The sequence below is a fragment of the Pseudophryne corroboree genome, chromosome 6, assembly GCF_028390025.1.
Source record: "Pseudophryne corroboree isolate aPseCor3 chromosome 6, aPseCor3.hap2, whole genome shotgun sequence".
Classification (NCBI taxonomy): Eukaryota; Metazoa; Chordata; class Amphibia; order Anura; family Myobatrachidae; genus Pseudophryne; species Pseudophryne corroboree.
Window position 1 is genome coordinate 383,939,513 of NC_086449.1, and position 20,964 is coordinate 383,960,476.

General features: G+C 46.0%; 1 protein-coding gene across 5 annotated transcripts in view; it reads left to right on the forward strand.

The window, feature by feature from the left end:
- Positions 1 to 20,964, forward strand: part of PLXNA4 (plexin A4) — a 1,021,577-nt gene that overhangs the window by 195,137 nt on the left and 805,476 nt on the right. For all 5 annotated transcript variants that reach the window (XM_063926765.1, XM_063926766.1, XM_063926762.1 and 2 more), the window contains exon 3: positions 19,092 to 19,274. In XM_063926765.1, the coding sequence (XP_063782835.1) occupies positions 19,092 to 19,274 (183 nt within the window). The remainder of the gene's footprint in view (positions 1 to 19,091; positions 19,275 to 20,964) is intronic.

A 20,964-nucleotide genomic window follows, 5' to 3' on the forward strand; every position in this document is an offset into this window, starting at 1 on the left:
TCAGATCTTGTGGGAAACTGTGCCTTGTCCAGTCATAGAATATTGTTAGTGATACCAGAGCTGTAAAAGGGGCGCTGCAGCCCCGAAACGTTGGACTGTTATGTGACGTGTGTAAATACACGTTTTTTTTCTTTAAGTCTTCGAGTGCCGCTGCTTGGTAGTTGTTTACTGTATCCATCTGATTTAGAGGGCACCAGAGCATACTATTCCAATTCAGGAGAGTGCCGGTCCAACTACATCATATGTATATATATATATATATATATATATATATATACATGGACTATATATATATATATATATATATATATGAACTGTATATAGATAGATGTATAGATAGACATAGCTCGATATATGTGTGTGTATATATATATATATATATATATATATATATATATAACCAGCAAAAAAGAGGCGGCACTCGGAGGCTTTAAAGTGCAAGATGAATTGTATTCCACAAGAGAAAACTAGTTTTCTCTTGTGGAATACAATTCATCTTGCACTTTAAAGCCTCCGAGTGCCGCCTCTTTTTTGCTGGTTGTGGATTTCCCTTGGAGGGCACCGGAGCCTGTACGCAGAAGAAAGTGGGAGTGCCGGTCCGTGTGGACTATATATATATATATATATATATATATATATATATATGTATTAGAGATGAGCGGGTTCGGTTACCGGACTTCACGTCACGAGCCCGGATCAGAGTCAGGCTCAGGTTTTCCCGCCTGACTCGGAAACCAAAACGAGGCAAAACGTCATCATCCCGCTGTCGGATTCTCACGGGGTTTGGATTGCATTTTCACTCCGGCATTGGAGAGTGTAGAGGGAGGACGTGTCTCTGTTCTCTCAGTGTCCTCAGTGTCCGTGTCTTGTACTGCATCTGTCCAGTCACAGTGGTTGTGTCCTCTGCTGCCATATGTCCAGTGCTGTCCAGTGGTGCTGTGTTGTGCTGCATCAGTTCAGTGGTGGTGTGTTGTGCTGCATCAGACACAGTGGTGGTGTCCTCTGCTGCCATGTGTCCAGTGCTGTCCAGTGGTGCTGTGTTGTGCTGCATCAGTTCAGTGGTGGTGTGTTGTGCTGCTTCAATCCAGTCAGGTGGTATCCTCTGCTGCCATATGTCCAGTGCTGCTTTATAGGGTGCTGTGTTGTGCTGCATCAATTCAGTGGTGGTGTATTGTGCTGCTTCAATCCAGTCAGGTGGTATCCTCTGCTGCCATATATCCAGTGCTGTTGTATAATAAGTCCCTTACAGTGTTGCTGTGTTGTCCTGCATCAGACCAGTGGTAGTGTCCTGTGCATCAGTCAGTCCGTGACCAGTCACAGTGGTGGTGTCCTCTGCTGCCATATATCTAGTGCTGCTGTATAAATCCAGTCCATTGCAGTGGTGCTGTGTTGTCCTGCATCAGTCCAGTGGTGGTGTCCCTGTGCTGCCGTATATGTCCAGTGGTACTGCCGTATATGTCCAGTGATCCTGCCGTATAGGTCCAGCAGTACTGCCGTATAAATCCAGTGATCCTGCCGTATAATTCCAGTAATCCTTCCGAATAATTACAGTGATCCTGCGTATAATTCCAGTAATCCTGCAGTATAATTCCAGTAATCCTGACGTATAATTCCAGTGATCCTGCCGTATAATTCCAGTGATCCTGCCGTATAATTCACGTAATCCTGCCGTATAATTCCAGTAATCCTGCCGTATAATTCCAGTGATCCTGCCGTATAATTCCAGTGATCCTGCCGTATAATTCACGTAATCCTGCCGTATAATTCCAGTAATCCTGACGTATAATTCCAGTGATCCTGCCATATAATTCCAGTAATCCTGTCGTATGATTCCAGTGATCCTGCCGTATAATTCCAGTAATCCTGCCGTATAATTCCAGTGATCCTGCCGTATAATTCCAGTTTTCCTGCCATATAATTCCAGTGATCCTGCTGTATAATTCCATATAAATCCATATAATTCCGTATAAATCCAGCCCAGTGGTGCTGCCATATAAATTCAGTGGTGCTGCCCTGTGCTGTATATTTTCTCTAAACGTCCTAGTGGATGCTGGGGACTCCGTCAGGACCATGGGGATTAGCGGCTCCGCAGGAGACAGGGCACAAAAATAAAGCTTTAGGATCAGGTGGTGTGCACTGGCTCCTCCCCCTATGACCCTCCTCCAAGCCTCAGTTAGGTTTTTGTGCCCGTCCGAGCAGGGTGCAATCTAGGTGGCTCTCTTAAGGAGCTGCTTAGAAAAAGTTTTAGGTTTTTTATTTTCAGTGAGTCTTGCTGACAACAGGCTCACTGCATCGAGGGACTTAGGGGAGAGAAGTTCAACTCACCTGCGTGCAGGATGGATTGGCTTCTTAGGCTACTGGACACCATTAGCTCCAGAGGGAGTCGGAACACAGGTCTCACCCTGGGGTTCGTCCCGGAGCCGCGCCGCCGACCCCCCTTGCAGATGCTGAAGATTGAAGGTCCAGAAACCGGCGGCAGAAGGCTTTTCAGTCTTCATGAAGGTAGCGCACAGCACTGCAGCTGTGCGCCATTGTTGTCACACACCACACCATTAGGTCACGGAGGGTGCAGGGCGCTGCTGGGGGCGCCCTGGGCAGCAATGTATAATACTTTTTATGGCTAAAAAATACATCACATATAGCCCTTGAGGCTATATGGATGTATTTAACCCCTGCCAGATATCTCAAACTCCGGGAGAAAAGCCCGCCGGAATAGGGGGCGGGGCTTATTCTCCTCAGCACACAGCGCCATTTTCCTGCTCAGCTCCGCTGTGAGGAAGGCTCCCAGGACTCTCCCCTGCACTGCACTACAGAAACAGGGTAAAACAGAGAGGGGGGGCACTTTTTTTGGCGATATTTTATATATTTAAGCTGCTATAAGGATACAACACTCATATAAGGTTGTTCCCATATACATTATAGCGCTTGGGTGTGTGCTGGCAAACTCTCCCTCTGTCTCCCCAAAGGGCTAGTGGGGTCCTGTCTTCAATAGAGCATTCCCTGTGTGTCTGCTGTGTGTCGGTACGTGTGTGTCGACATGTATGAGGACGATGTTGGTGTGGAGGCAGAGCAATTGCCGATAATGGTGATGTCACCCCCCAGGGAGTCGACACCGGAATGGATGGCTTTGTTTATGGAATTACGTGATAATGTCAGCACATTACAAAAATCAGTTGACGACATGAGACGGCCGGAAAACCAGTTGGTACCTGCCCAGGCGTCTCAGACACCGTCAGGGGCTGTAAAACGCCCTTTACCTCAGTCGGTCGACACAGACCCAGACACGGACACTGAATCTAGTGTCGACGGTGAAGAAACAAACGTATTTTCAAGTAGGGCCACACGTTATATGATCACGGCAATGAAGGAGGCTTTGCATATCTCTGATACTGCAAGTACCACAAAAAGGGGTATTATGTGGGGGGTGAAAAAACTACCTGTAGTTTTTCCTGAATCAGAGGAATTGAATGATGTATGTGATGAAGCGTGGGTTAACCCAGATAGAAAAGTGCTAATTTCAAAAAAGTTATTGGCATTATACCCTTTCCCGCCAGAGGTTAGGGCGCGCTGGGAAACACCCCCTAAGGTGGATAAGGCGCTCACACGCTTATCAAAACAAGTGGCGTTACCGTCTCCTGATACGGCCGCCCTCAAGGATCCAGCTAATAGGAGGCTGGAAACTACCCTAAAAAGTATATACACACATACTGGTGTTATACTGCGACCAGCCATCGCCTCAGCCTGGATGTGCAGTGCTGGGGTGATCTGGTCGGATTCCCTGACTGAAAATATTGATACCCTGGATAGGGACAGTATTTTACAGACTTTAGAGCAATTAAAGGATGCTTTTCTTTATATGCGAGATGCTCAGAGGGATATTTGCACTCTGGCATCGAGAGTAAGTGCGATGTCCATATCTGCCAGAAGAAGTTTATGGACACGACAGTGGTCAGGTGATGCGGATTCCAAACGGCATATGGAAGTATTGCCGTATAAAGGGGAGGAATTATTTGGCGTCGGTCTATCGGATCTGGTGGCCACGGCAACGGCCGGGAAATCCACCTTTTTACCTCAGACCCCCTCCCAACAGAAAAAGACACCGTCTTTTCAGCCGCAGTCCTTTCGGTCCTATAAGAACAAGCGGGCAAAAGGACAGTCATATCTGCCCCGAGGCAGAGGAAAGGGTAAGAGAGGGCAGCAAGCAGCTCCTTCCCAGGAACAGAAGCCCTCCGCGGGTTCTGCAAAGCCCTCAGCATGACGCTGGGGCTTTACAAGCGGACTCAGAAACGGTGGGGGGTCGACTCAAGAATTTCAGCGCGCAGTGGGCTTGCTCACAGGTGGACCCCTGGATCCTGCAGATAATATCTCAGGGTTACAGGTTGGAATTCGAGAAGTCTCCCCCTCGCCGGTTCCTAAAGTCTGCTCTGCCAACGTCTCCCTCAGACAGGGCGACGGTATTGGAAGCCATTCACAAGCTGTATTCTCAGCAGGTGATAGTCAAGGTACCCCTCCTACAACAGGGAAAGGGGTATTATTCCACACTATTTGTGGTACCGAAGCCGGACGGCTCGGTAAGACCTATTCTAAATCTGAAATCTTTGAACCTGTACATACAAAAATTCAAGTTCAAGATGGAGTCACTCAGAGCAGTGATAGCGAATCTGGAAGAAGGGGACTTTATGGTGTCCCTGGACATCAAGGATGCTTACCTGCATGTCCCAATTTGCCCTTCACATCAAGGGTACCTCAGGTTCGTGGTGCAAAACTGTCATTATCAGTTTCAGACGCTGCCGTTTGGATTGTCCACGGCACCTCGGGTCTTTACCAAGGTAATGGCCGAAATGATGTTTCTTCTACGAAGAAAAGGCGTATTAATTATCCCTTACTTGGACGATCTCCTGATAAGGGCAAGGTCCAGAGAACAGCTGGAGGACGGAGTAGCACTAACCCAAGTAGTGCTGCAACAACACGGGTGGATTCTGAATTTCCCAAAATCTCAGTTGACCCCGACAACACGTCTGCTGTTCCTGGGAATGATTCTGGACACGGTTCAGAAAAAGGTGTTTCTTCCGGAGGAGAAAGCCAGGGAGTTATCCGAACTTGTCAGGAACCTCCTAAAACCAGAAAAAGTGTCTGTGCATCAATGCACAAGAGTCCTGGGAAAGATGGTGGCTTCTTACGAAGCAATCCCATTCGGCAGATTCCACGCACGAACTTTTCAGTGGGATCTGCTGGACAAATGGTCCGGATCGCATCTGCAGATGCATCAGCGGATAACCTTATCGCCACGGACAAGGGTGTCTCTTCTGTGGTGGTTACAGAGTGCTCATCTGTTACAAGGCCGCAGATTCGGCATACAGGACTGGGTCCTGGTGACCACGGATGCCAGTCTGAGAGGCTGGGGAGCGGTCACACAGGGAAGAAACTTCCAGGGAGTATGGTCAAGCCTGGAGATGTCTCTTCACATAAATATACTGGAGCTAAGAGCGATTTACAATGCTCTAAGCCTGGCAAAACCCCTGCTTCAGGGTCGGCCGGTGTTGATCCAGTCGGACAACATCACGGCAGTCGCCCACGTAAACAGACAGGGCGGCACAAGAAGCAGGAGAGCAATGGCAGAAGCTGCAAGGATTCTTCGCTGGGCGGAAGATCATGTGATAGCACTGTCAGCAGTGTTCATTCCGGGAGTGGACAACTGGGAAGCGGACTTCCTCAGCAGACACGATCTACACCCGGGAGAGTGGGGACTTCATCCAGAAGTCTTCCACATGATTGTGAACAGTTGGGAAAAACCAAAGGTGGATATGATGGCGTCTCGCCTCAACAAAAAACTGGACAGGTATTGCGCCAGGTCAAGAGACCCTCAGGCAATAGCTGTGGACGCTCTGGTAACACCGTGGGTGTTCCCGTCAGTGTATGTATTTCCTCCTCTGCCTCTCATACCCAAAGTACTGAGAATTATGCGGCAAAGGGGAGTAAGAACGATACTCGTGGCTCCGGATTGGCCAAGAAGAACTTGGTACCCGGAACTTCAGGAGATGCTCACGGAAAATCCGTGGCCTCTACCTCTAAGACGGGACCTGATTCAGCAGGGACCGTGTCTATTCCAAGACTTACCGCGGCTGCGTTTGACGGCGTGGCGGTTGAACGCCGAATTCTAAGGGAAAAAGGCATTCCGGAAGAGGTCATCCCTACACTGGTTAAAGCCAGGAAGGAGGTGACTGCACAACATTATCACCGCATTTGGAGAAAATATGTTGCGTGGTGCGAGGCCAGGAAGGCCCCCACGGAGGAATTTCAATTGGGTCGATTCCTACATTTCCTGCAAACAGGATTGTCTATGGGCCTCAAGTTGGGGTCCATTAAGGTTCAAATTTCGGCCCTGTCGATTTTCTTCCAGAAAGAATTGGCTTCAGTTCCTGAAGTCCAGACTTTTGTAAAAGGAGTACTACATATACAGCCCCCGATTGTGCCCCCAGTGGCTCCGTGGGACCTTAATGTAGTTTTGGATTTTCTCAAATCCCATTGGTTTGAGCCACTCAAATCGGCGGATTTGAAATATCTTACATGGAAAGTAACCATGCTACTGGCCCTGGCTTCAGCCAGGAGAGTGTCAGAATTGGCGGCTTTATCGTATAAAAGCCCATATCTGATTTTCCATTCGGACAGGGCAGAACTGCGGACGCGTCCTCATTTTCTGCCTAAGGTGGTGTCAGCGTTTCACCTGAACCAGCCTATTGTGGTGCCTGCGGCTACTAGCGATTTGGAGGATTCCAAGTTGCTGGACGTTGTCAGGGCATTGAAAATATATATTTCAAGGACGGATGGAGTCAGAAAATCTGACTCGCTGTTTATACTGTATGCACCCAACAAGCTGGGTGCTCCTGCTTCTAAGCAGACGATTGCTCGTTGGATTTGTAGCACAATTCAACTTGCACATTCTGTGGCAGGCCTGCCACAGCCTAAATCTGTCAAGGCCCATTCCACAAGGAAGGTGGGCTCATCCTGGGCGGCTGCCCGAGGGGTCTCGGCATTACAACTCTGCCGAGCAGCTACGTGGTCGGGGGAGAACACGTTTGTAAAATTCTACAAATTTGATACCCTGGCTAAAGAGGACCTGGAGTTCTCTCATTCGGTGCTGCAGAGTCATCCGCACTCTCCCGCCCGTTTGGGAGCTTTGGTATAATCCCCATGGTCCTTACGGAGTCCCCAGCATCCACTAGGACGTTTAGAGAAAATAAGATTTTACTTACCGATAAATCTATTTCTCGTAGTCCGTAGTGGATGCTGGGCGCCCATCCCAAGTGCGGATTGTCTGCAATACTTGTACATAGTTATTGTTACAAAAAAATCGGGTTGTTCTTGTTGTGAGCCGTCTGTTCAGAGGCTCCTACGTTGTCATACTGTTAACTGGGTTCAGATCACAAGTTGTACGGTGTGATTGGTGTGGCTGGTATGAGTCTTACCCGGGATTCAAAATCCTTCCTTATTGTGTACGCTCGTCCGGGCACAGTATCCTAACTGAGGCTTGGAGGAGGGTCATAGGGGGAGGAGCCAGTGCACACCACCTGATCCTAAAGCTTTATTTTTGTGCCCTGTCTCCTGCGGAGCCGCTAATCCCCATGGTCCTGACGGAGTCCCCAGCATCCACTACGGACTACGAGAAATAGATTTATCGGTAAGTAAAATCTTATTATTTACTCCAAATAAAGGGGTTATTAATGTTTAATCCAAATAATTTTTACAGGGTTTGCCCTGTGTGGTGTAGGGGTACGCTCACCTGTGCTGCATATTATTATAATAGCTTCAAATAAAAGGGTTATTACCATCCAAATTAATTTTATAGACTTTGCCGTGTGTGTGTGTTTGGTTTAGGGGTACGCTATCATGTGCCACCAATAATGTGCATGTATTACATCTGGGCAAATTCCAACATGTCCCATGTTTGTGCCGCACAGATGTGTAGCTTAGCTTATTCATACAGCTACCTCATTGCACCTCTTTTTCATCTTTGCATGATGTACTGTTTGGGGCCTTTTTTATATCTGCCCTCCTGTCTGACACTGCTGTGCCAATCCTAGATGGGCCAATTGTTTGTGTCGCTTAGCTTAGCCATACAGCTGCCTCATTGCACCTCTTTTAATTCTTTGCATGATGTGCTGTTTGGGGCCTAGTTTTTTTAAGTGCCGTCCTGTCTGCAACTGCAGTGCCACTCCTAGATGGGCCAGGTGTTTGTGCCGCACACTTGTGTCGCTTAGCTTAGTCATCCAGCTACCTCATTGCACCTCTTTTTCTTGTTTGCATCATGTGCTGTTTGGGGCCTATTTTTTAAATCTGCCATCGTATCTGCCACTGCAGTGCCACTCCTAGATGGGCCAGGTGTTTGTTCCTGACACTTGTGTCGCTTAGCTTAGTCATACAGCCACCTCGGTGCAACCTTTTGGCCTAAAAACAATATTGTGAGGTGTTCAGAATAGACTGGAAATTAGTGGAAATTAATGTTATTGAGGTTAATAATACCGTAGAATCAAAATTACCCCCAAATGATGTGATTTTAGCTTTTTTTTATGTTTTTTTTCAAAAATCATCCAGATCCAAAACCAAAACACGAAAGGGTGGTTTTGGAAAAACCAAGTGAAAACCAAAACACGAGCGGGGAATTAGAACCAAAACACAAAACACGAAAAGTGCCCGCCGCACATCTCTATATATTTGCAATTATTTCTTGTTGAAGCTGGAGCATCTTCCCATAGATGTTGGATGATTTACCTTTAAAAGATATACGAAATGTGTTCCAAAGGTACTTAAAACAGCAGAGCAATAGAGTATGCTGCATATCAACCCTTGTTTCAGTGTGCAGCATTAATACAGTATCCCAGGTTGCACATACCAAGTGTTGTTAGTATTCTGCCCTCAAAGACTACAGTCCCTCAAGCCTTGCACCAGTCTTTTGATTTATTTATTTCATGAAACCAGATGACAGCAAAATCCTGAAAGACAAAATAACTTCAGTTTTAACACGTTCTTCTGAATACATCTAGAGTAGACTGTAAAACCATCTCTTTGTTCACTGTAGGGAGGGGGGCTAGTTTACTGTAGATCCAAGGGGAGCACATACATCTGTTCTTCCTATAAGTGTAGTTTATAGGTTCTTAATCACATTGTGCATTGGGGGTCATTCTGAGTTGATCGCTGCCGTTGTTCGCTGCGTAGCGTTCAGTGAAAAAAATTACTAATCTGTGCATGCGTATGCACCGCAATGCGCACGCGCGTCGTACGGGTATGAAGTCCTTTGTGGTTTTGCACTGGTTCTAGCGACGATTCCAATCGCACAGCTGAACGCAAGGAGATTGACAGGAAGAGGGCGTTTCTGGGTGCCATCTGACCGTTTTCTGGGAGTGTTTGGAAAAATGCAGGCGTGGCCAGGCGTTTGCTGGGCGCGTATCTGATGTCATTACCGTGTCACTCGTCGCAGCAATCATCGCACAGGATAAGTAACTAAAGGCAGAGGCGTCACCAGGCGTGGTGACACCCGGTGCGCACCCCTGATGTACTGTCGCGATCGCGGCAAAAAGGGGCGTGTCCTTACAGCTAGGGGGCGTGGCTTCGCGGGGATACTGGTATCGTCACTCTGGGGGCGTGCCCAGCATCTCCGGAGATGCTGGGCTTCCCCCAGAGACGGTCTCAGTGTGCTGTCGGCTCCTCTGCTATGACAGGAGCCGGGTGCTGTAGCGGAATTTCACACTGCAGCACCTGGCTCCTGTCACTGCGGAGGAGCTGACATTTGGTGTCACACCCTTCAGGTGTCACACCCGGGTGCGGGCCGCACCCCCCGCACCCGCCTTGTGACGCCACTGACTAAAGGTCTGGTCTTGTTTTGCACAAAATGTGTTTGCAGGTGCTCTGCTGCACAGGCGGTAGCACTCCTGCAAAGTGAAAATACACTCCCCCGTGGGCGGCGACTATGCGTTTGCACGGCTGCTAAAAACTGCTAGGGAGCGATCAACTCGGAATGACCCCCACTGCTCAAATTAAGAATTCTTTTTAAGGATTGAGTTAAGTGATGATTTTTAATCTTGCAAAACCGTGAAGATGCTGCAGTGAGAGGATGTTAAGTTGGGGCAATGTTTCACAAAGTTTTTTTCTATCTAGAAAGAAAAAATGCTGCTTTAAATGTATATATGTTATGTACTCTGTCTTTATCAATTGTTTATAATCTGGTGGATTACATCTACCATTAGCCATTGGTGGTTCTCAAACAAATACATTTTGTATACCAGATCACTCACTAAAATAGATCATTTGTTATCCTTTTGGAATACTGATTAGAATAAATTGTTTTAATAAATGGAGCAACTCAGATACTTCAAACATGTAGCAATACGTATGCGTGTGTGTGCATATGTGAACGTGGCAAAATGCATATGCGTGTATAGTAAGTATATATAAGTATATTATATTGTGTGGAGGATATGTACTTGGATGAGGATAGAATGATTCTCAAACGTGGGTTTAAATAATATATTAAAGGTGGCAAAGGTATTGTCTATAAAGCAGGTGACTCTAGTGCAGAATTATTGTTTTCTGCAATTGCATTCATCTGCTAATTTATGCATCAGCTGCTGAAAACATACAGATGTGTCCTCATACATCTAACCTCAATAGACATCTCTGCTAATGTTGGGCATCTTTTTAGCTGAAAATGCGTCTTATTTGCATTGCGATATGACACACCAGGGGATATATTTACTAATCGTGTTTTAGCCGTTTTTAAGGGTGTTTGAACTAGCATGGTATCGGGTGCATTTTACTGCAACTTTTTGAATCCTGATACGGTCATTTACTAAGCTGCCGAGTTTGCAACATTCGTCTTTTCCGATGTCGATGTGATTCGTAATGTCAGGCAGTGTTTTACGGGAGTGATGAGATCTGTGAGATCCGTGCAGGGCTTCATTGTGCACCTTTGAAAAAAAATTAAAGTGTTAAAAATCAAGAAAAAAATTGTGTAGTGTCCCCCCTCCTAAGCAAAACCAGCCTCGGGCTCTTTGAGCCGGTCCTGGTTGAAAAGATATGGGGAAAAAATTGACAGGGGTTCCCCCATATTTTAACAACCAGCACCGGGCTCTGCGCCTGGTCCTGAAGCCAAAAATACGGGGGACAAAAAGCGTAGGGGTCCCCCGTATTTTGTATTTTATTATGTAATAAAGTTTTACTTTCAAGGTGTGTGAGTTCTGTTTTTATTTTGGTATTTTTTTTGTAGTAGTACTACTACAGGTACCAGCGGGCCTGTTTTTCCACCGCATGCTGGTACTTGTGGTTCTCCAAGTACCAGCTTGTGGGGGAGGCTTGCTGGGACTTGTAGTACTGCTACAAAAAACAATATTCTTATTTTTACACATGGCTATCAGCCCCCCATCCACAGCCCTTGGATGGGGGGGACAGCCTTGGGCTTCACCCCTGGCCCTTGGGTGGCTGGAGGGGGGGACCCCTTGATTTTAGGGGTCCCCACTCCTCCAGGGTACCCCGGCCAGGGGTGACTAGTTAGTGATTTAATGCCAGGGCCGCAGTGACCTATATAAAAGTGTCCCCCGGCTGTGGCATTATCTCTCTGACTAGTGGAGCCCGGTGCTGGTTGTTAAAATATGGGGGATCCCTAGTCAATTTGTTCCCCATATTTTTGCAACCAGGACCGGCTCAAAGAGCCCGAGGCTGGTTGTGCTTAGGAGGGGGGGACCCCACGCAATTTTTTTTAAAAGTTTTTACACTAAACGACCCTTTCGCATAGATAACCATGCACAGATCTCACTGATCCGTGCATGATTATCCAAACTTGCCAAGAAAAAGCAGGTCTATTATTTTGCTGCTTTTTTTAATGAATCGCAAAAAAAAACACCCGCACTTGAGCATTCAGAGACTAACACCCAAATACGAATTAATAGTGAATACCCGTGTTGTATGAAATAACAGCCGCATTTGACCGATGGTCTATTCATTTATATTTCTGAACTTAGCCTTGAAAACCATTACGAATAGCCCAAACACTGCTGAGATTTGTGCTTAGTGAATACCCGTGTTGGGACTTAGAAAAAAAAACACAAATCGGTCAAACTCGGATTATTAGTAAATATAGGCCCAGGAGTCACTGCTGATTAATATGATTCATTTAATATATGACACTTGTATATTGTTTGTGACTTGAGTCTGTATATGAAGCACAACTGAACTTGTATTGGAAAAAAGCTGCGGCTGCTACATTGTAGCACTTAATATATACATTTTCAGAGACCCAGTTACACACATATATACATGTGTCACATATCAAATTAATCAGCACAGTATCCTGGTGTGTTGCGACTAAGATGTATTTTCTGCAATAAACACACCAACGATAGCAGAATCTCACGAGACGTGGTGCGCCAAGAGGAATTGTTTGGTGCGACTATAGTAATGATGTATAAAGACACAACTGTATTTTAGATCTACTGTCAAGATATTTATTATCATGCATTGTTATATTTGTCTTGATTTTATATCATTATATTGTGTTGTATGTATTAGAGATGAGCGGGTTCGGTTTCTCTGAATCCGAACCCGCCCGAACTTCATGGTTTTTTTCACGGGTCCGAGCAGACTCGGATCCTCCCGCCTTGCTCGGTTGACCCGAGCGCGCCCGAACGTCATCATGACGCTGTCGGATTCTCGCGAGACTCGGATTCTATATAAGGAGCCGCGCGTCGCCGCCATTTTCACACGTGCATTGAGATTGATAGGGAGAGGACGTGGCTGGCGTCCTCTCCATTTAGATTATAAGAGAGAGAGATTTACTGGAGCTTAGGACTAGGAGGAGTACTGTAGAAGTGTAGAGAGTGCAGAGAGTTTACTAGTGAGTGACCACCAGACTGCAGTTTATTTAATATATCCGTTCTCTGCCTGAAAAAAGCGATACACACAGTGACTCAGTCACATACCATATCTGTGTGCACTGCTCAGGCTCAGCCCAGTGTGCTGCATCATCTATATATATTATATATCTGTCTGACTGCTCAGCTCACACAGCTTATAATTGTGGGGGAGACTGGGGAGCACTGCAGTGCCAGTTATAGGTTATAGCAGGAGCCAGGAGTACATAATATTATATAGTGAGTGACCACCAGACAGTGCAGTTTATTTAATATATCCGTTCTCTGCCTGAAAAAAGCGATACACACAGTGACTCAGTCACATACCATATCTGTGTGCACTGCTCAGGCTCAGCCCAGTGTGCTGCATCATCTATATATATTATATATCTGTCTGACTGCTCAGCTCACACAGCTTATAATTGTGGGGGAGACTGGGGAGCACTGCAGTGCCAGTTATAGGTTATAGCAGGAGCCAGGAGTACATAATATTATATTAAAATTAAACAGTGCACACTTTTGCTGCAGGAGTGCCACTGCCAGTGTGACTGACCAGTGACCTGACCACACTGACCACCAGTATAGTTAGTAGTATACTTATATTGTGATTGCCTGAAAAAGTTAAACACTCGTCGTGTGACTTCACTTGTGTGTTGTTGTTTTTTTTATTCTATAAAAATAAAACTCATTCTGCTGACAGACAGTGTCCAGCAGGTCCGTCATTATATAATATATAATATATACCTGTCCGGCTGCAGTAGTGATATATATATATTTTTTATATCATTTATCATCCAGTCGCAGCAGACACAGTACGGTAGTTCACGGCTGTGGCTACCTCTGTGTCTGCACTCGGCAGGCAGTCCGTCCATAATTGTATACCACCTAACCGTGTTTTTTTTTTCTTCTTTATACATACATACTACTACGACATCTCTTTATCAACCAGTCTATATTAGCAGCAGACACAGTACAGTACGGTAGTTCACGGCTGTGGCTACCTCTGTGTCTGCACTCGGCAGGCAGTCCGTCCATAATTGTATACCACCTAACCGTGGTTTTTTTTTCTTTCTTCTTTATACATACATAGTTACATAGACATCTCTTTATCAACCAGTCTATATTAGCAGCAGACACAGTACAGTACGGTAGTTCACGGCTGTGGCTACCTCTGTGTCTGCACTCGGCAGGCAGTCCGTCCATAATTGTATACCACCTAACCGTGGTTTTTTTTTCTTTCTTCTTTATACATACATAGTTACATAGACATCTCTTTATCAACCAGTCTATATTAGCAGCAGACACAGTACAGTACGGTAGTTCACGGCTGTGGCTACCTCTGTGTCTGCACTCGGCAGGCAGTCCGTCCATAATTGTATACCACCTAACTGTGTTTTTTTTTTCTTTCTTCTTTATACATACATACTACTACGACATCTCTTTATCAACCAGTCTATATTATTAGCAGCAGACACAGTACAGTACGGTAGTTCACGGCTGTGGCTACCTCTGTGTCTGCACTCGGCAGGCAGTCCGTCCATAATTGTATACCACCTAACCGTGGTTTTTTTTTCTTTCTTCTTTATACATACATAGTTACATAGACATCTCTTTATCAACCAGTCTATATTAGCAGCAGACACAGTACAGTACGGTAGTTCACGGCTGTGGCTACCTCTGTGTCTGCACTCGGCAGGCAGTCCATAATTGTATACTAGTATCCATCTCCATTGTTTACCTGAGGTGCCTTTTAGTTGTGCCTATTAAAATATGGAGAACAAAAATGTTGAGGTTCCAAAATTAGGGAAAGATCAAGATCCACTTCCACCTCGTGCTGAAGCTGCTGCCACTAGTCATGGCCGAGACGATGAAATGCCAGCAACGTCGTCTGCCAAGGCCGATGCCCAATGTCATAGTACAGAGCATGTCAAATCCAAAACACCAAATATCAGTAAAAAAAGGACTCCAAAACCTAAAATAAAATTGTCGGAGGAGAAGCGTAAACTTGCCAATATGCCATTTACCACACGGAGTGGCAAGGAACGGCTGAGGCCCTGGCCTATGTTCATGGCTAGTGGTTCAGCTTCACATGAGGATGGAAGCACTCAGCCTCTCGCTAGAAAACTGAAAAGACTCAAGCTGGCAAAAGCACCGCAAAGAACTGTGCGTTCTTCGAAATCCCAAATCCACAAGGAGAGTCCAATTGTGTCGGTTGCGATGCCTGACCTTCCCAACACTGGACGTGAAGAGCATGCGCCTTCCACCATTTGCACGCCCCCTGCAAGTGCTGGAAGGAGCACCCGCAGTCCAGTTCCTGATAGTCAGATTGAAGATGAAGATGTTGAAGTACACCAGGATGAGGAGGATATGGGTGTTGCTGGCGCTGGGGAGGAAATTGACCAGGAGGATTCTGATGGTGAGGTGGTTTGTTTAAGTCAGGCACCCGGGGAGACACCTGTTGTCCGTGGGAGGAATATGGCCGTTGACATGCCTGGTGAAAATACCAAAAAAATCAGCTCTTCAGTGTGGAGGTATTTCAACAGAAAAGCGGACAACAGGTGTCAAGCCGTGTGTTGCCTTTGTCAAGCTGTAATAAGTAGGGGTAAGGACGTTAACCACCTCGGAACATCCTCCCTTATACGTCACCTGCAGCGCATTCATAATAAGTCAGTGACAAGTTCAAAAACTTTGGGCGACAACGGAAGCAGTCCACTGACCAGTAAATCCCTTCCTCTTGTAACCAAGCTCACGCAAACCACCCCACCAACTCCCTCAGTGTCAATTTCCTCCTTCCCCAGGAATGCCAATAGTCCTGCAGGCCATGTCACTGGCAATTCTGACGAGTCCTCTCCTGCCTGGGATTCCTCCGATGCATCCTTGCGTGTAACGCCTACTGCTGCTGGCGCTGCTGTTGTTGCTGCTGGGAGTCGATGGTCATCCCAGAGGGGAAGACGTAAGCCCACTTGTACTACTTCCAGTAAGCAATTGACTGTCCAACAGTCCTTTGCGAGGAAGATGAAATATCACAGCAGTCATCCTGCTGCAAAGCGGATAACTGAGGCCTTGACAACTATGTTGGTGTTAGACGTGCGTCCGGTATCCTCCGTTAGTTCACAGGGAACTAGACAATTTATTGAGGCAGTGTGCCCCCGTTACCAAATACCATCTAGGTTCCACTTCTCTAGGCAGGCGATACCGAGAATGTACACGGACGTCAGAAAAAGACTCACCAGTGTCCTAAAAAATGCAGTTGTACCCAATGTCCACTTAACCACGGACATGTGGACAAGTGGAGCAGGGCAGGGTCAGGACTATATGACTGTGACAGCCCACTGGGTAGATGTATGGACTCCCGCCGCAAGAACAGCAGCGGCGGCACCAGTAGCAGCATCTCGCAAACGCCAACTCTTTCCTAGGCAGGCTACGCTTTGTATCACCGCTTTCCAGAATACGCACACAGCTGAAAACCTCTTACGGCAACTGAGGAAGATCATCGCGGAATGGCTTACCCCAATTGGACTCTCCTGTGGATTTGTGGCATCGGACAACGCCAGCAATATTGTGTGTGCATTAAATATGGGCAAATTCCAGCACGTCCCATGTTTTGCACATACCTTGAATTTGGTGGTGCAGAATTTTTTAAAAAACGACAGGGGCGTGCAAGAGATGCTGTCGGTGGCCAGAAGAATTGCGGGACACTTTCGGCGTACAGGCACCACGTACAGAAGACTGGAGCACCACCAAAAACTACTGAACCTGCCCGGCCATCATCTGAAGCAAGAAGTGGTAACGAGGTGGAATTCAACCCTCTATATGCTTCAGAGGTTGGAGGAGCAGCAAAAGGCCATTCAAGCCTATACAATTGAGCACGATATAGTAGGTGGAATGCACCTGTCTCAAGCGCAGTGGAGAATGATTTCAACGTTGTGCAAGGTTCTGATGCCCTTTGAACTTGCCACACGTGAAGTCAGTTCAGACACTGCCAGCCTGAGTCAGGTCATTCCCCTCATCAGGCTTTTGCAGAAGAAGCTGGAGACATTGAAGGAGGAGCTAACACGGAGCGATTCCGCTAGGCATGTGGGACTTGTGGATGGAGCCCTTAATTCGCTTAACAAGGATTCACGGGTGGTCAATCTGTTGAAATCAGAGCACTACATTTTGGCCACCGTGCTCGATCCTAGATTTAAAGCCTACCTTGGATCTCTCTTTCCGGCAGACACAAGTCTGCTGGGGTTGAAAGACCTGCTGGTGACAAAATTGTCAAGTCAAGCGGAACGCGACCTGTCAACATCTCCTCCTTCACATTCTCCTGCAACTGGGGGTGCGAGGAAAAGGCTCAGAATTCCGAGCCCACCCGCTGGCGGTGATGCAGGGCAGTCTGGAGCGACTGCTGATGCTGACATCTGGTCCGGACTGAAGGACCTGACAACGATTACGGACATGTCGTCTACTGTCACTGCATATGATTCTCTCAACATTGATAGAATGGTGGAGGATTATATGAGTGACCGCATCCAAGTAGGCACGTCACACAGTCCGTACTTATACTGGCAGGAAAAAGAGGCAATTTGGAGGCCCTTGCACAAACTGGCTTTATTCTACCTAAGTTGCCCTCCCACAAGTGTGTACTCCGAAAGAGTGTTTAGTGCCGCCGCTCACCTTGTCAGCAATCGGCGTACGAGGTTACATCCAGAAAATGTGGAGAAGATGATGTTCATTAAAATGAATTATAATCAATTCCTCCGCGGAGACATTGACCAGCAGCAATTGCCTCCACAAAGTACACAGGGAGCTGAGATGGTGGATTCCAGTGGGGACGAATTGATAATCTGTGAGGAGGGGGATGTACACGGTGATATATCGGAGGGTGATGATGAGGTGGACATCTTGCCTCTGTAGAGCCAGTTTGTGCAAGGAGAGATTAATTGCTTCTTTTTTGGGGGGGGTCCAAACCAACCCGTCATATCAGTCACAGTCGTGTGGCAGACCCTGTCACTGAAATGATGGGTTGGTTAAAGTGTGCATGTCCTGTTTTGTTTATACAACATAAGGGTGGGTGGGAGGGCCCAAGGACAATTCCATCTTGCACCTCTTTTTTCTTTTCTTTTTCTTTGCATCATGTGCTGATTGGGGAGGGTTTTTTGGAAGGGACATCCTGCGTGACACTGCAGTGCCACTCCTAAATGGGCCCGGTGTTTGTGTCGGCCACTAGGGTCGCTAATCTTACTCACACAGCTACCTCATTGCGCCTCTTTTTTTCTTTGCGTCATGTGCTGTTTGGGGAGGGTTTTTTGGAAGGGCCATCCTGCGTGACACTGCAGTGCCACTCCTAGATGGGCCCGGTGTTTGTGTCGGCCACTAGGGTCGCTAATCTTACTCACACAGCTACCTCATTGCGCCTCTTTTTTTCTTTGCGTCATGTGCTGTTTGGGGAGGGTTTTTTGGAAGGGACATCCTGCGTGACACTGCAGTGCCACTCCTAGATGGGCCCGGTGTTTATGTCGGCCACTAGGGTCGCTTATCTTACTCACACAGCGACCTCGGTGCAAATTTTAGGACTAAAAATAATATTGTGAGGTGTGAGGTATTCAGAATAGACTGAAAATGAGTGTAAATTATGGTTTTTGAGGTTAATAATACTTTGGGATCAAAATGACCCCCAAATTCTATGATTTAAGCTGTTTTTTAGTGTTTTTTGAAAAAAACACCCGAATCCAAAACACACCCGAATCCGACAAAAAAAATTCGGTGAGGTTTTGCCAAAACGCGTTCGAACCCAAAACACGGCCGCGGAACCGAACCCAAAACCAAAACACAAAACCCGAAAAATTTCAGGCGCTCATCTCTAGTATGTATGTAATTTTATTATTTCACCAATTCATACCTTTATGAACAATATCTTTGCCTATTTTAGTATAAAATGAACATTCTTTATTTAAACACTGCTTTGAGAATCAATCTGTCGGTATTCGAGTATATCCTACACAGGATCTCCTGCACGTACGTGGTTTCATGTTAATGTTTAATATATTGATTTAAAAAAAAGTGTAAAGAAACACAAACACTGTTCAAATACATAACTTTCAGTTTACTTATGTCTGGGAAGTGGCTATTAACATAAATCCTTTTTCATGTGAGTGTATTGCTTGACGTAATAATAGCAACCCTCCACCTCTCTTATATTTTCTACAGCTCATAACAATTGCTGATGATTTCTGCGGTTTGGACATGAACGCCCCTCTGGGAGTATCTGAAATGGTCCGAGGGTACCCCATCTTTACAGAGGACCGGGACAGAATGACCTCTGTTATTGCCTATGTCTACAAAAATCATTCACTTGCATTTGTGGGGACCAAGAGTGGCAAACTGAAAAAGGTAGGACTGTGGTGGACCTTATGGCATTTTCTGCATTTTTATTCAGGAGATAAAAAACAAAAGAATACAATAAGAAATATGGCAGTAGGTAACAGAGTGTTGTATGCAGCTTTATGCTTTGCTATAGAAGAGTAATACAGACACTAAAACATGTAATGGAGACATATGGAGAACTGATCACACACTGGGGGGGGGGGGGGATATTTCTAAGGAATATACACTGAGTGCCACCCAAATGGAGTGGTGCCACCAATATATTTGCTCATTTTTCTTTACCCCCACCCCCATAGAAGTGTACAGGAAAATGAGTGACAATTGCCTGCCGTATTAAACGGTAATGTGCACAGTTTGTCATCCTCCAGGAACAGCAAGGGCTTGGAAAGCAGAGGTTCTTTTAGGGCAATTCAGTTATCCTCAGTGCTGGAGATGTGCCGTTGGAATGGTGTGGAAACACTTGTAACAGTGGCACATTGCCACCACAACATAGGTTTGTTCCCTCCCACCTCTATAGGGATGCATAGTAAAAGGAGTGATATTGATCTCCTGTGCCCATCCAATATTTGTGCAGCCCTTTACACTATTTGCCATACACGTGAATACACATATTCATTCTGATACCATATGTACAGGAGTAGCATCATATCCTAGTATCATATTTTTTAGTTGTATAGATGATAATAGACCTCATGCGTGGGTAGAAGAGATCAAATGACAAGTGTACGAGTGTTACATGACATTGCAGTACCAGTAATGTTAATCTAGTATTAGAGGAGTATAATACAGTGACAACAATGAGAAGAACACTGTATGCATATTTTAGATAAACAGCATGTGATGTTACAAGAAAAACATTTTAACAAGGAATTACTTGCATTGCTCAAATGACAGCATATAATTGTCTGTGCAAACGGTTCCTTGTACAGCACACAGTTTGGATGTCTCTGATTTATTTTTGACCTACTTTTGGGACAAATTGGCATAACCACTGTATTAAAAAAAGACCTGCTGTCTAATGAGCTCCTTCCTGTCATAATGGGTATTTCTCCAGCTTCACAAACAAGGAAGAAAAGGAAGGAGGAGGTAATTCAATTTTCTCTGCAGCTTTCCTCCTGTATGCACAACTGTTTATTTTTCAACTGATGTCACTTTCTCTGATACTAAAGAGGAAATCCTTCATTGATTTGTGTCCTAGTTTAAAACCTTCATGGATCCATAATGAAATATTCTGAAGATGTAGTATACTGTACAGTATCATAGGCGTGCACAGCTAATTTTATTAGGGGGTGCACTACTGGAGGGGCGTGTCATTATACACCCAGGAGAAATTACATGTGTAACATAATGGTGCTACCACCGGCCGCTACTGACTGCCCACTACGGCATAACCCTGACTCCTAGCTACACCCTATCGCTGCTTGCACTTCCCCATCCTATTCCTGACCCAGTGGCGGAGCTAGAGAGGGGATAGCCTAGGTGCATGTGCACACCCCCCACACCTCACCACCACACACCACACCTCTTGCACCACCACCCAACCCCCAGCAACTACACTCTGATTTTGAGTGGGCCACTCTGGAAAGTATGGAAGGTTTAGGGGGATGAACATTTCAGTTTTAATATAACATGACTAAAGTTTCAAATTTACACATGTGCCATCACAGACACATATGCCTCTTTCTATGCCATCAGC